This window comes from Gavialis gangeticus, unplaced genomic scaffold, assembly GCF_001723915.1.
Source record: "Gavialis gangeticus isolate Ggan-Ray unplaced genomic scaffold, GavGan_comp1, whole genome shotgun sequence".
NCBI lineage: Eukaryota > Metazoa > Chordata > Crocodylia > Gavialidae > Gavialis > Gavialis gangeticus.
The window spans coordinates 67246581-67259309 of record NW_017729033.1 but is presented as its reverse complement, the minus strand read 5'-3'; the positions used below and the strand labels follow the sequence as shown (position 1 = coordinate 67259309).

General features: G+C 39.3%; 1 protein-coding gene across 1 annotated transcript in view; it reads left to right on the top strand.

Annotated features, from left to right (window-relative positions):
- GABRA4 (gamma-aminobutyric acid type A receptor alpha4 subunit) overlaps positions 1 to 7572 on the top strand; it is a 113439-nt gene extending 105867 nt beyond the window's left edge. Inside the window, exon 9 of the mRNA XM_019526622.1 lies at positions 6488 to 7572. Within this exon, the coding sequence (XP_019382167.1) occupies positions 6488 to 7018 (531 nt within the window). The 3' untranslated portion in view covers positions 7019 to 7572. The remainder of the gene's footprint in view (positions 1 to 6487) is intronic.
- The last annotated feature ends 5157 nt before the right edge of the window (positions 7573 to 12729 follow it).

Sequence of the window (12729 nt, the reverse complement as noted above, 5' to 3'; positions counted from 1 at the left end):
AAATTAAAAAAAAAAAAAAAAAAAAAAAAAAATACAAACCAAGAATGCGGAACATTACTCATAAGGGAAAAAAATTCTTTCCATCTGCATAAAACTCAAATAAATAGACTCCCTGCTGGTAAAGGGCAGAGGGAATGGCAAAGCAAAATCCAAACCTCATCCTGAACCCAGTGCATCTGTGCTTCCCATATTCTCACTCCCCACATTCTTAGCCCCAGCCTCTGAGCTGGGGTAGTGGGGACTGCGGCCCTGCTATGCCTTTTATACATGTGGTTCTAGATCTGATGCATTTATGCTGTTGCTGATCAAAATGTTAGACTGCCACATTATGGCTTCCCATACTAACCTATAAAGACTAGCATGCAAAATGTTTCTGTGGTACTTGGAGGAGAATGGCTGTGTAATGGCTTCAGTTGTCTTCTCATCCCATTTAGGGGTGAAGACATTGTACAGATGATATACTGGCTTTCTGTACTGTAGGTGAATTTCACTCAAGAAAGAGCCCAAATCATGAACTAACAGAGTAGTGCATAAAATAGAAACAGATCCCACTTCTTTGAAGTCTAGGATCAACCATTCTGCAACATGGAATCATTGGTTTTCACAGGGTGTATCTACATGTGCAAAAAGACATACAAAAAACTAGAACTCCTGGTTCCAGAATGATACCTTTAATTAAACCAGCTGGAAAATGGCAAGAAAATTGTCCTTTTCTGCAAGCTTCATCCCTTTGTCAGGGTCTGGGAAAAGTGTAGATGGTACAAGATGGAAAAAAGTCCCTGTCGGTAGGAATTAAACTTCATTTTTGCACAGAGGGAGCTGAAGATGGAAGTCTGTCCCTCTGGGTCCATGATAGTGTCTTTGTGAGCTGTGTTGAGTAGCTCTTTGATGTGTTGATCAGGTAGCATTCCTTCCCTGGAGGTGTCAGATGGCAGGCAGGGAGGTAAAAAAAAGAACAAAAAACCCCAAAACTTTCATGTTGGTCTACAGTGAAGTTGAAAATCCGAAATTGGCTAAAATTTGGCATCTTCCATGTTTCAGGGGTGAACTTGGTAGCCATGTGCAAACAATATGCAAATAATCTACACATGTAAATAATCTTGGAACAGTTTATTCTATGGTGAACTACTCTAGAGCAAACTACCACACTTCTACACATGCAGGGACACAGGAAAAGATTTGCTGCTCCTAGCAACAGATTGCTCCTGCTCCCTGTGGCCCTGCACTGGGGCTCTGCAGCCCAGGGTGCTAGCCCAGGGCTAGGGGACAGCTGTGTCCTGGCAGGAGCTGGGACATTACTCTGTACCCTTGGGAGCTGTTTGCTGCTGGGACAGGCTGTACCACCAGAGCCCAGGGGAGTACAATGCCCCCCTGCCCTAGCAACAGGGAGCTCCCAGCCTGTATTCCACAATCACCTGAGCCTGCAGTTGGGGTTTTGTAAATAAACCATCACTGGTACAAGCTATGCAAATTTTCTCCATTGATCAACAAATACACAAAGACAGGTCAGGTAACCAATGCCTCTAGGTATCCTGTTTGACCCTCCAAGGCCCATCACATTAAATTGCAGTGGCTGCGAAAAACACAAGTCTTCACACCTAAACAAATCCAAAAACAGGACTCAGGCAATATAACAATTGTAATATGATGGTCACCCTTTTCCTGCTTGTTTTGTTAAGGGTCTCCCAGCCAGGGCCCCCCAAACTGCAGGGCTCAAGCTGGAAGATAAGGATCTCCCAGCGCCACAATTGTGAAGCTTTGGTTCTGGTGGCAGAGCTCACCTCGACAGCAGGCAGCTCCCGGGGCAGGGAGCAATTTCCTGCTGCCCAGATGATCGGGAGCACATTTGCTCTTGGTCAGACTTCCACATGTGCACTACTGCACAGCAAGTAATCTCGAGTAAATTTGCTACTTGTATTTGCAGGTAGCAAATTTACTCGCTGTTGCACTTAAAAGTGTTTTTTTTCAAACCTAGTGCTTTAAGAATCACTCATGGGCCGGGTACAGTGTGGCTTCTTGATCTTTTCTAAACTGCACACCTTGCTGGCAGTTTTGTCTTGCTTTTTATACTGTTTTAATTATATAGCTTCAAAGCATTTTTCCTTGATGGTTGGCCGATTAAAGGCCGAACAAAACAGGGAGGAAAAGAGTGACCATCATATTACCATTGTTAAATTGCCTGGGTCCTGTTTTTGGATTTGTTTAGGTGTGAAGGCTTGTGTTTTTTGCAGCCACTGAAGTTAAATGTGATGGGCCTTGAGAGGTCAAACAGGATACCTAGAGGCATTGGTTACTGGACCTGTTTTGGGGTATTTGTTTACCAATGGAGCAAGTTTGCAGTAGCTTGTACAGGTGATTTACCAAACTCCAGACATACATTGAATGGTTGAGACATTTGTGACGCCTTAGATATTGGATGCCTGTTTTGGGAAGTGTGAGGATGTCAGGTATAGGACATTTTTCCTGTATTCAATGCACCTTTTACTGGTTTTGCTTGAAAAATATATTTAGCCTTTTTTCTTCTTTAGTTGCTAGTTCAGTTGAAATATATATGTAGTTTCCTTGCCTTCTTTAGTTACACTGGCTCAGCCTTTTTCTCTGGCTTGCTTAGCTTGGAGAGACACATGTAATGAGTGTCACGTCTCTGCTAACAATTTTCCTTTTAGAAGAACCATTGCTCTTATTATTTTGTGGTATAGGTCTGGTATTAGATACCACAAGCTCCTCTCTCTCTTACACCTAATGGATTGCAAGCCATTAATGGAATTTGATATTCTTTGTGGCAGGCTTGGTACTACAACTGTCTTGCCCCAGTCCCTGTCTTGCATTTTTGTGCAAGAGACACTGTCGAAGCTTTCACGTTTCATAGCCAGCACTTGCAATTAGAGCAAATTATTGCACAGTAAGCATCTGCACCTATAGATAGTGATGCTGACTGACTGTGCTGTAATTAGCTCTAAGCTTGAGTAAAGCATCTTGTGTAGCTGCGCCCACAACATTTTTTAGTGACTTCCGTTTATTTAAGCTTCACTGGCCTTCAGTTGATGTATGTTTATAGGCTGCAAGGTATTACCTACAGTATTGTCATAGCAAATTTATACTTAAATGTACTATTTTAATTTTAATGTAGAGATCTCAAAACTGGCTTTGTTTTTCATGGGTCCCAATCATGCAATCTCAATGTAGCCACATTGCACACCAGTGTGTGCTGATGCATATAAGGAATAGTAACTTATAGTCTCTATTTCTGATTGAAACAGTAGTGTTTTTTCAGGAACTATCGTTTTCTCTTGTTTTTACACAATAAATTCATTCATTTCAAGATGTAGCAATATGGAATAAATAAATAAGGTGATTATCGACTGGCAGTAGAAAAGGGAGATTCAAAACCATAGAGACTGAGATAGATATATCAAAGTTGAACTGGCATATACTATGTGTGGCAGCTTCAGATAAATTGAGGCTTTGCATATATCTGTGTCTCCAAATCTCCTAATTTTACTGCTAGAAACAGGATTTTGGCCTCTGCTGAAAGTAGTTTGGCCATGAGAGAAGAAGCTGCAGCCTTCGAGTTATTTTCAAATGGGTCAAGAAGGAAACGCCCTCTGACTAGCAACTTTCCTCATTTTCCTGCCTCCTGTGGAAGAAAAGGTAATCACATATGATGCAATAGGTAGGTGCAGCTCTCCCCCCATCCCTCCTTCTCGCCAGAACCTAGAAAGGGTTTTTTTTTTATTTTGTTTGTTTGTGTTTGCTTTGTTTTTTGGCAGAGGACGTGATTCAATGCAGATAGAACAGGAAGAGCTCAGCAGCGAGAGGTTGCATTTTTCTCCCTCTTCCCCATTAGTGGAAATTGGTTAGACTGCTTTTTGTTCCTCCTCTGTTCTTTCTCTCCATCCCTGTAAAACTAGTCCTGGGCCTCAAGCCCAGATCTTATTGAAAGTCAATGAGATTTAGGCTCTAAAGGCACTTAGAGCTGGATGCACAAAGAGATAATGCTGACCATTGCAATGCCTAACTTTAGATTTTAAAATAGTGCTTTCCTCTCAGGTAAAAAACCATTCTTCCATTTGAATAACAATGCCCTTCTTAAGGAAGTTATATATTTGTTAGAGTGAGCGCTGCATGTTTAGTTTTAGGTGGAACAATGTCTCCTCCAATTTAGATTTCTCCAAATTTCCTGCTTTATTTAGAAAGAGCTATACACTTTGACAATTTGTCCAACAATTCTCCCAGATCTTTTCATCCTGTGGTATTTTTTCTTCATTAATAACTGTTGACTATGCCCATTAATAACAGTGGACTATGCTTATGCTTAAGGTTTTACTTTAATATCCTCTCCCAGGTTTTGAAGGATTATTGAGTTGTTTTCTTCACCATTTTTGGAATATTAGGCTGATGTCAATTTTGATCTGGCCTAGAAAGGGAGATTCAGTTCTTTTATTCAAGTGAATAATCAGACTAGTTTCTTTCAATTCAGACTGCAGCTAAACAATTATTATTTGCTGCTGTGAAAAATAGTCTCCCTCATCCTGGAAACATTGTATCATACATTAAGTCTTCCAATCCATTATAGTGGGGAAATGTTAGAGTCAACGAGATGTCATGGCCAGACCCATAAGAAAGCTGCTGATGTGATAGTTAATTAAATATTGTCATTAGTTAATGTTTGTGCCTTGTAAGGAGCAGTGCAGTATATAATGGTAGTTCATTTTCAAGGTGGTCATAGTCTACAAAATATGCTGCAATTCTGCTTTCCATACTCGGATGGGCATAGATGAGGGTATTGGCATCCATGATCGATTCTGCTGCAGTTTGTCCATTTTTAATGATAATAAATAGGCACATGATTTTCGAGATCTCTTGTATCTGGTGTAGAACTCCTTGTTTCTGCTTCTCAATCTCAGTTCAGTGCTCTATCTTTGCTTTTAGCTGGATTTTATTAGCTGACAAATGAGAATGGTAGTGGTTTGCTTTTGTTTATTACAACATAGAGATTAATTATCTGGTGAAGGGATATGAACTTACATTTCACTCGGTTAAAGATTTCAATGCTAGATATTTTTGAGATTTGAATGCTTATTTTTATTAAAAAGAAAGGAGATGTACAAGCTTTTAGCTTTCTTCTGTTTTCAGTAAAATGACCATTTAGTTTCATGTAAAATAGTTACAACCTGCTGCCAAGATGAAATACATGCTGTGAAAGGGCACATGGCATAGATAAAGAATAGTTTCCAGCCATTTGTCTTTCAAATAACAATTATTTTAAATCATTATTTTTTTGTCTTGTTGCAAAATGTCATTTTAAAGTTGCTGTGAAAGGTGGAATGCTGTCATCAGGGAAACCTCAGCATTTGCCAGCACTCACAATGGCCTCCAGGAGAGTGCAGTGTTACAATATCTTTAGGCCACAGTGTGGCAACTGTTTCTGGACAAATATTTAAAGTTTAATGACAACACCAGTAGAAAACAGGCCAGATTCCATGATGTACTCTAAGTGCTTTATGCAACACCATTGATACCAAAGCACTATAAACTGACTGCCTATTAAGTTTGGGTTTGATCTGTTTTACATCATCAAAGCAGTGAGAGCCCACCAGTGAATCTGATCCCGGAGTTAAAAATATTACTGTGCTCCCCTTACTCCCCCAACAGGGAAGCTTAAACAACAATTTTTAGGTTATAGACAGAAGTAAAAATTGTATCAATACCAAATGGTATTGATATACCGAGTAACTGTTACAGCTGCATGCTTCTGTAGTGATAGACATTTAGCAAGTTCTTGCAACTTTAACCCAATTTCATTCAAGTTAGCCTGACGCAGATAACTTGTAACCCTATGGGGCATCCAAATGTAAGAGCTAATGTGCACTCCCAAGTGGAAGGCCCATTCCTTTTTTACAATGGTTAGAAGGCAGGCTTATCCACAGTCTTACATTAATGTAGCCAACTTGAATTGATGTTACTTTCTGCTGATAGTTTTAGATACGGGTATGTTAGTATTATGGCCACACATAGCCTATGGCCAGATACAAACATTACACTTTTACTGGTATAAGTGATCAGAAATCAGTCCATTACAGAACAGAAGTTTGGCGCACAGAGGCTGGTTTAAAAATGGCAGAACTGGTCTAAGATTTGCTCCTCCCCCCCCCCCTACCCGCCTCAACCAAAGGCCAAATGTGTGTTCTGCTTGCTACTGATCTCAACTATGCGGCTTACCAAAAACTGCATAACTTAGATTGATTCCATCTCAGGCTTTTTGAATGCTTGCACCTAGCCTTATAGGAGTTTTCTTGCTGACAGTTTTTTTTATATACAGTTAAATCCAGGTTCATAACTATGCAGTATTTTGATTGCTACGCTCAAAGATAACTTCAGTATCCATGACTGTTATTACATTAGGTCTTGTTTAAAAAGATTCCATTATTTCAGTTTAAGTGCTTTAAAATTAAATTGATTAATATTATTTCTTGAAACTTTGCAGAATACAGATGCCAATTCCAATGTGAGGAAAAGAACAAATGCCACAGTACAGTTGGAAGGTGATGGTGGGAACCGAACTGACACAGGAAACAGTTCCATCCAACCTTCTACTGTAACTCAGGGGTCTTCTGACATTACACTCCACACTCTTTCAGCATCAAGTCCAAACCCTTTCAGTCGTGCCAGTGCAACAGAAACATTGGCTTCTGCAAGAGCTACACCTCCAGCTCCTCCCTCCACCCCAATTTTAACTGGATATATATCCCAGCATGCCACAGCTGGATCTCCATCCATGCATCATTTGCTCGGATCTAGACTGGAGCAGATTCAGACCACAGCTAATACTTTGGGAGTGTCTGTAAAGGCGTCTGCTATAGTTCCTCCTGCTCCTCCAGTCTCCAACTCTGGCACCAGTAAGATAGACAAATATGCGCGCATTTTATTTCCTGTTACATTTGGAGCATTTAACATGGTCTACTGGGTGGTGTATCTATCCAAGGACACTATGGAAAAATCAGAAAGTCTAATGTAGTTTTGCTGCTATGTAGTAGTTTCCTAAACTATAAAACGTTTAATGCAGGGTTTCTTCTTTTGAAACTAGTTTAAAAAAGAAACCAGTAATTATTATTTTTAAAAAGCTCTGTGCTAGTTTCCCATTGTAAAGAACAAATTTATTGGGCTAATTAATTAACTCATCACAGAGTAATGGGTGAGAAAATTGTCCTCCTTTCCTTAAATGGCAGTGAACCATCTCCATTCAAGCAGTATGTCCTGGTTACATAGAACTTGCCATTGGGAAGAAAAGATATGGGAAACGACTAGAATGCAGTGACATGCATTTGTGCAGTGAAACATGCACTGACTTCAGGGGTTATGCACAGTGATTATTAAAAGTCCCTAAGATTCCCAGCAGCACTGCCTTGATCCACCACTGCGTTCTCCAATATGATTGTAGTACCTGTTTTCTGAATGTTTTTATGGCACTGCTGGAAAGGGATTTTTCTCTACTAAGCTAAAGGTAATGGGAAAAAGAGTGCTAGAAGAAGAAAAGAGATCCCTCCCTCTGAGGGTGAGTTATGCAAAGGAGTTGTGCATAAAAAAAGTTATTCAAAGGAGTTGTGGAACTCCATATGTTTTTACTAAGTATTATTTCTGTGCTGTGGCACAGAACATTCTCACTTTTTGAATTAAGGATGAGTGAAGCTTGTTGAGTCTGAGATATATGAAGTACTTTTTGAAGGAGTTCTCTTGGGGTATAGCAAATAAGTTCAACAGGATAATTCTTCTCTTGACTCGTGCCAAATTTATCCTGAGTGGAATTCTTCCTAACTACATTTATGTAAGAAATCTTAAGGAGAGAAACAGACCCACGATGTTTCATTAGAATTCTTTATTCTCCCCTCCTCTGGTGCCTTTTCCATGATATATTCCTTCCTTATTTGCTTTTGCTCTGCCTGCTCTTTCTTCCATTTTTACTCTAAATTTTCACTGGGTATTTCCTTCTCTCTCTCTCTCTCTCTCTCTCTCTCTCTCTCTCTCATACTCTTTTATATTGACTCCTAACCAAAAATGTGAATCCATAAATACTTTCATTCAGGCTAAGTGTTTAAACCAGTATTTTTCAAGTTTCACTAAAATTAGGTAAAATGAATGTGTGCATCATTTCTGTGCAGCTTTAAGAAAAAGGACTTGGCTCCTTCAGAAAGTAGCCATGTGATGCAAATCAAAGAGAACTTTTCTAAGCAGGGGTCGGGTACATTATAAAGTATAGGCCTTGCTCTGTCCTCTATCCTAAAAGCAGTTTTCTGAATGATTGGCACTAAAAATATGCAAGCAGGAAAGAATTTGAGCCACTTTAAAGTGAACAGTTTAAAACTGCAAGAGTACTCATTCAGTTTCCCTTTTTATCAGAATGGGTGGAATATAAGAAGACTTTTTTAAAAAGCAAGAGAACTTTGCACAGCCCCTCTTCCTCCTCCCCTTCAATGCAGCTACCTGAAGTTCTTTGCAATGGACTACAAAAATAATGGGCTAGATTCTAAGCTGCTCCCTGGCTGCATGGTTAAAGGGCCTGAAAGCAGCTGAATCTTTCTTGGGTGGGTTAATGCCCAGTTGCAGCAGATTAGCATAGCAAATTCCTAAGCCACTGGTCCTTGCATCCCTTATATAGGCAGAATGAAGTAGTGCCAACAGCTTTCTGTACTCTGTTGGTACTCATTGGAAGGATGGATGCTTACAGACTACAACTAGTCGACAGCAAGCATGGAACTTCTCTAAACTAAGCTGGAACCAGAATCAATATATTTTTTTAAAAGTGAGGGAAGAAGGGCAAAGCAAAGAAAGCACACCTTCTTCCGAGCTCTGCTGGAACTTAAAAGATTTCAGAGCCGGAAACAAGTTTCTAATGTAGCATTTATATCAGCTCATGTTACAGTAGCTCATGTTATATTGATTTGCTAGGTGATAGGATGTATCACATCATTTCGGTATGATTTAAAAGAACTTATTATGATGCAATTTATACGATTATCATTATTTCAGTGGATTTGACAAGCAGCCTTTACGTTTTATTGCTTATGTTTAACAAGAAGTTAATGTCTTTTTTTTCTTTACCATGAAGCAAATTCTAAAACTGCCACACTTAGAAAAACCATAGTATCTACCACAGTGCAGAATTACAAGTGCTGCATGCACATGTGATTCTCCAAAGCAGTTCTCAATCTTTGAGTTTATCTCTGGGAATTGTAGCCCTTTGTTCCCCAAATTAGTCACATTATCACAGAACATCAGAATATTAGATACTCGGAGAGAAATAGATGATCACTTTCAGTCTCAAAGGAAACAAAGCAAATCTGGTTGAAATTGCCTGATCATAAATAATTATATGATACTAAATATTTCTAGCACAATGTGTTCCTGTTTGTTTGTAAACTTCAGCATTTGCTTTAAAAGTTATAAATAATGATCTTTGCTTTCCATTCCAATGACAAGAAACAAGCATGATTTCTCTTAGGCATGGCTTTAAACACTGCACTAGGAACAGCTGTCTTTCCTTTCTTTCCAAATTCCTCCACCCATTTCTTGCCATTCAATCAGATGTTTCAGTTTATTGTTAAAAAACATCAGCATTAGTTTCGTCTGAATGTATATCCTGGATTACCTGGTGATTCTTACTCAGGTTTGATAGACTTTAAAAAGAAAAAAATAACCATAGAAAACTAATAGAAATTCAAACATTAATTTCCATGCTTCTGTTTTGGAAAAAGAATTTTTAGAATCACCTCAGAATGTTATTTTTATTTGTAATGATATTTCTTAAGCACCTTCTAATATCTGCACGCTTGCATTCAAAATCTGATATGAAAAAACTCATTGTGAGTCTAGGACTAATTTATTGTATACTACACTACATTTTTTGTTTTACAGCATATGAAAAAAATTACCATAGCTAGCTTTTCAAATTACACAAGGACAGCATAAAAGAGAAAATTATTGTTAGTAGTGTTGTTTTTCATTATTTTTAATCTCATTGTCAAGCAATTGGAAACAGTAAACAGCCTGCAGCACAGTCAGTAGTACTGGCAGGTTATGAACGTTCTGAATTTAAAGACACCAAAAAACCCCAAAAAACAAACGAAACAAAACAAAAAAAACCCAACAGAAATTTTCTAGGGATCTAAAGGGCTCAGAATTGGCAGGTGAATTTGTGTGAGCAAATGTGGGTACAGTTTCAGTGACGAGTTAAACTATACTCCTGCCTCAATTCCCACTCACCACCACCATTTTTTTTTTAGTAATACTACAATTATTTTTAAATAAGACCCAGCTTATAAATAACATATGAAAATGGTTGGAAGCGAAAGGTAAAAAAAAAAAAGACCTCAGTATACTGAAAATATACTGAAACCTTTACTAACTGATGTTATCTAAGAGAGATTGTTCATTGCCCATGGAAAAACCAATGAAATCTCAGTTCCCACAGTAACCCTTCCACAATAAGCATAGCTGGTCCCTCTAAGACCTATTCTTCCTAAATGCTCTTAGACTAGGGGCGGGCAAAATGCAGCCCACAGGCCAGATGTGGCCCACCAGGGCATTGGGACCCCTAAAAAATTTAGAAAATAAATATTAATCTGCCCCGGCTGCCTGTCATGTGGCACTCGATGGTTTGCCAAAACTCAGTAAACAGCCCTCCACCCCAAATAATTGCACACCCCTGTCTTAGACACATAAGTGTGATCCCATTCTCACTTACATAAGTCCCAGAAAAGCTGTTTATGCAGAAGGTGGTTAAGTTCTCAAGCTCCTCATTTTTTGTGACTTATCTTTAAGGCTAAGGTGACAGCACATGACAGAAGTAGACATGTTAGTGCTTTGTTCAGGCATTTGATAAGGCTGAGATGTGATGTGCTTGATTAGTAGAAAGGATATGGCTTGAAGTCATTTATAGGGTTGCCTTTTGATCACAGAGTAAAATATCCAGCAGATCTTTTCATGGCCATTATTAGTAGGTTTCATTGCTGGCCTAAATTAATATTAAGTCTACGAAAGTTTGCAATATGGGGTGTAATAAGGTCTCTTACTGTGGATCTGGGATATAAGTTCAAGCCTTGCTTTTTGAAGGCCACCTCTAGTTGATCCAGCTGTGTATGGGTACCTAGTTATTCAAGCTGGAGATCAAGGAAAGTCATGATAGCTATATCACTTCCCTGGTGTGCTGTTGATCACATCACTTCCCCTGTGTGCTGCTGATCACATAAACTAACACATTTCAACTGCAGTGTCCCAAATGGCCAATAGATTTGGCATAGATTGTTGAAAGTTGGAGCTACAAATCTTGGCCACATTTCTTCATTGTGATCTATATGGGTAGCCAAGTGCACATTTGGATGACAAATAGGACTTGGCCCTATATTTTTTTTCTCTTCTACATGGGGCTGTCATTGTAACACATATTCCAGTAGTTCATTTTTCTAGGCACCATAGATTCCCTCCTACACACATCTATCAAAAAAGTGGCCCTTTTATAAATTCTTACTGAATATCCTTCTGTTCTGTGTTGCACAGGCAAACATAGCATATTGGAAATGAAGAAAAGCAGCAAGCAGTTTTGTAAAGGATATCACCAAGATATTTCCATAGACAAAGCCTAGAAATTATTGTTTGAATTGGGTTCCAGACTTGGCTATGATATACTCTGGGTTCAGTTTTCAGGGAGGTGCCAGTACTGAGCAAAAGGGAAAGCAAATGACTGTTCAGTGTGACCCAGTGAATTTTGTTTTTCAGGGGAAGGGGACAGACTCAGAATCATGTGCATGGTGTTTCCAGAAAAATCTCTCGCTTAATCTATTTGTTTAGCTGCGTGCCTCTGTTATATTAGTCTGTGGTTGAAATACCTTTTCTATTCTCTCTACGTGATTGTAATTTTCCTGTTTTATCAACTAAGCCCAGACGTCCCCTGCTTGTCTACTATTGCAAACAAAAGGAAGGCTGAACCTGGAAAATGAACATGTGGGAACCGTATAAGAGTTGAGAGATGCAGTATGCTTTCCCATGTCCTGTGGAAGACCTGTAGAACTTCATGAGCATGACAATCTTTGGGTTTTAGAGGGTGTCGAAGTGAACTGGAGCATGTTTCCTCTGGGCATACCTCTCCTGAAATCCATAGGGCAGAGTGGAGCAATAACTAATATAACCACACTTTATGGAACGTCACAAAGAAAGCAGCATTGATCAAGGGTTCCTGCAAGCAGCCTGGTTTCCACAATAATCATGCTGTCAAGGAATCTCAGAATGGTGAAGGAAAGCTGAGATCCATGCAGGTCTGGAGATTAGATTGTCTATCTAGAGAGCTGAAAACCTACAGATTGCATTAGATCAATTCAGATTGGGGGAAAGGGGTAGGGAATAAGTGCATTTAGTGGGCTGCATTTTCCAAGAAGATAGGAGACAAACTTTGTCCCAGAAGAGGGAGGGATGAAACTGAGTGCACATACTAATGAAAAGTTATTTTCTATGGTGCAAGGTAATGCCACACTGAGACGTGCCACTGCTGTCCTGTGAAACACTGTACCCACTCTGTGTGTGCTAGTTCCTGAACTGGAAATAGTGTAACCCTTGTGGTGGAGCTTACTTGTTTGCATGTAGCACCACACTGATACAGTTCCACTTACATGTGTGGTATAGGAGTAGTGTGTCCTATGCAGACAGACACTGAATTAACTTCAGATTGCAGCACAGACA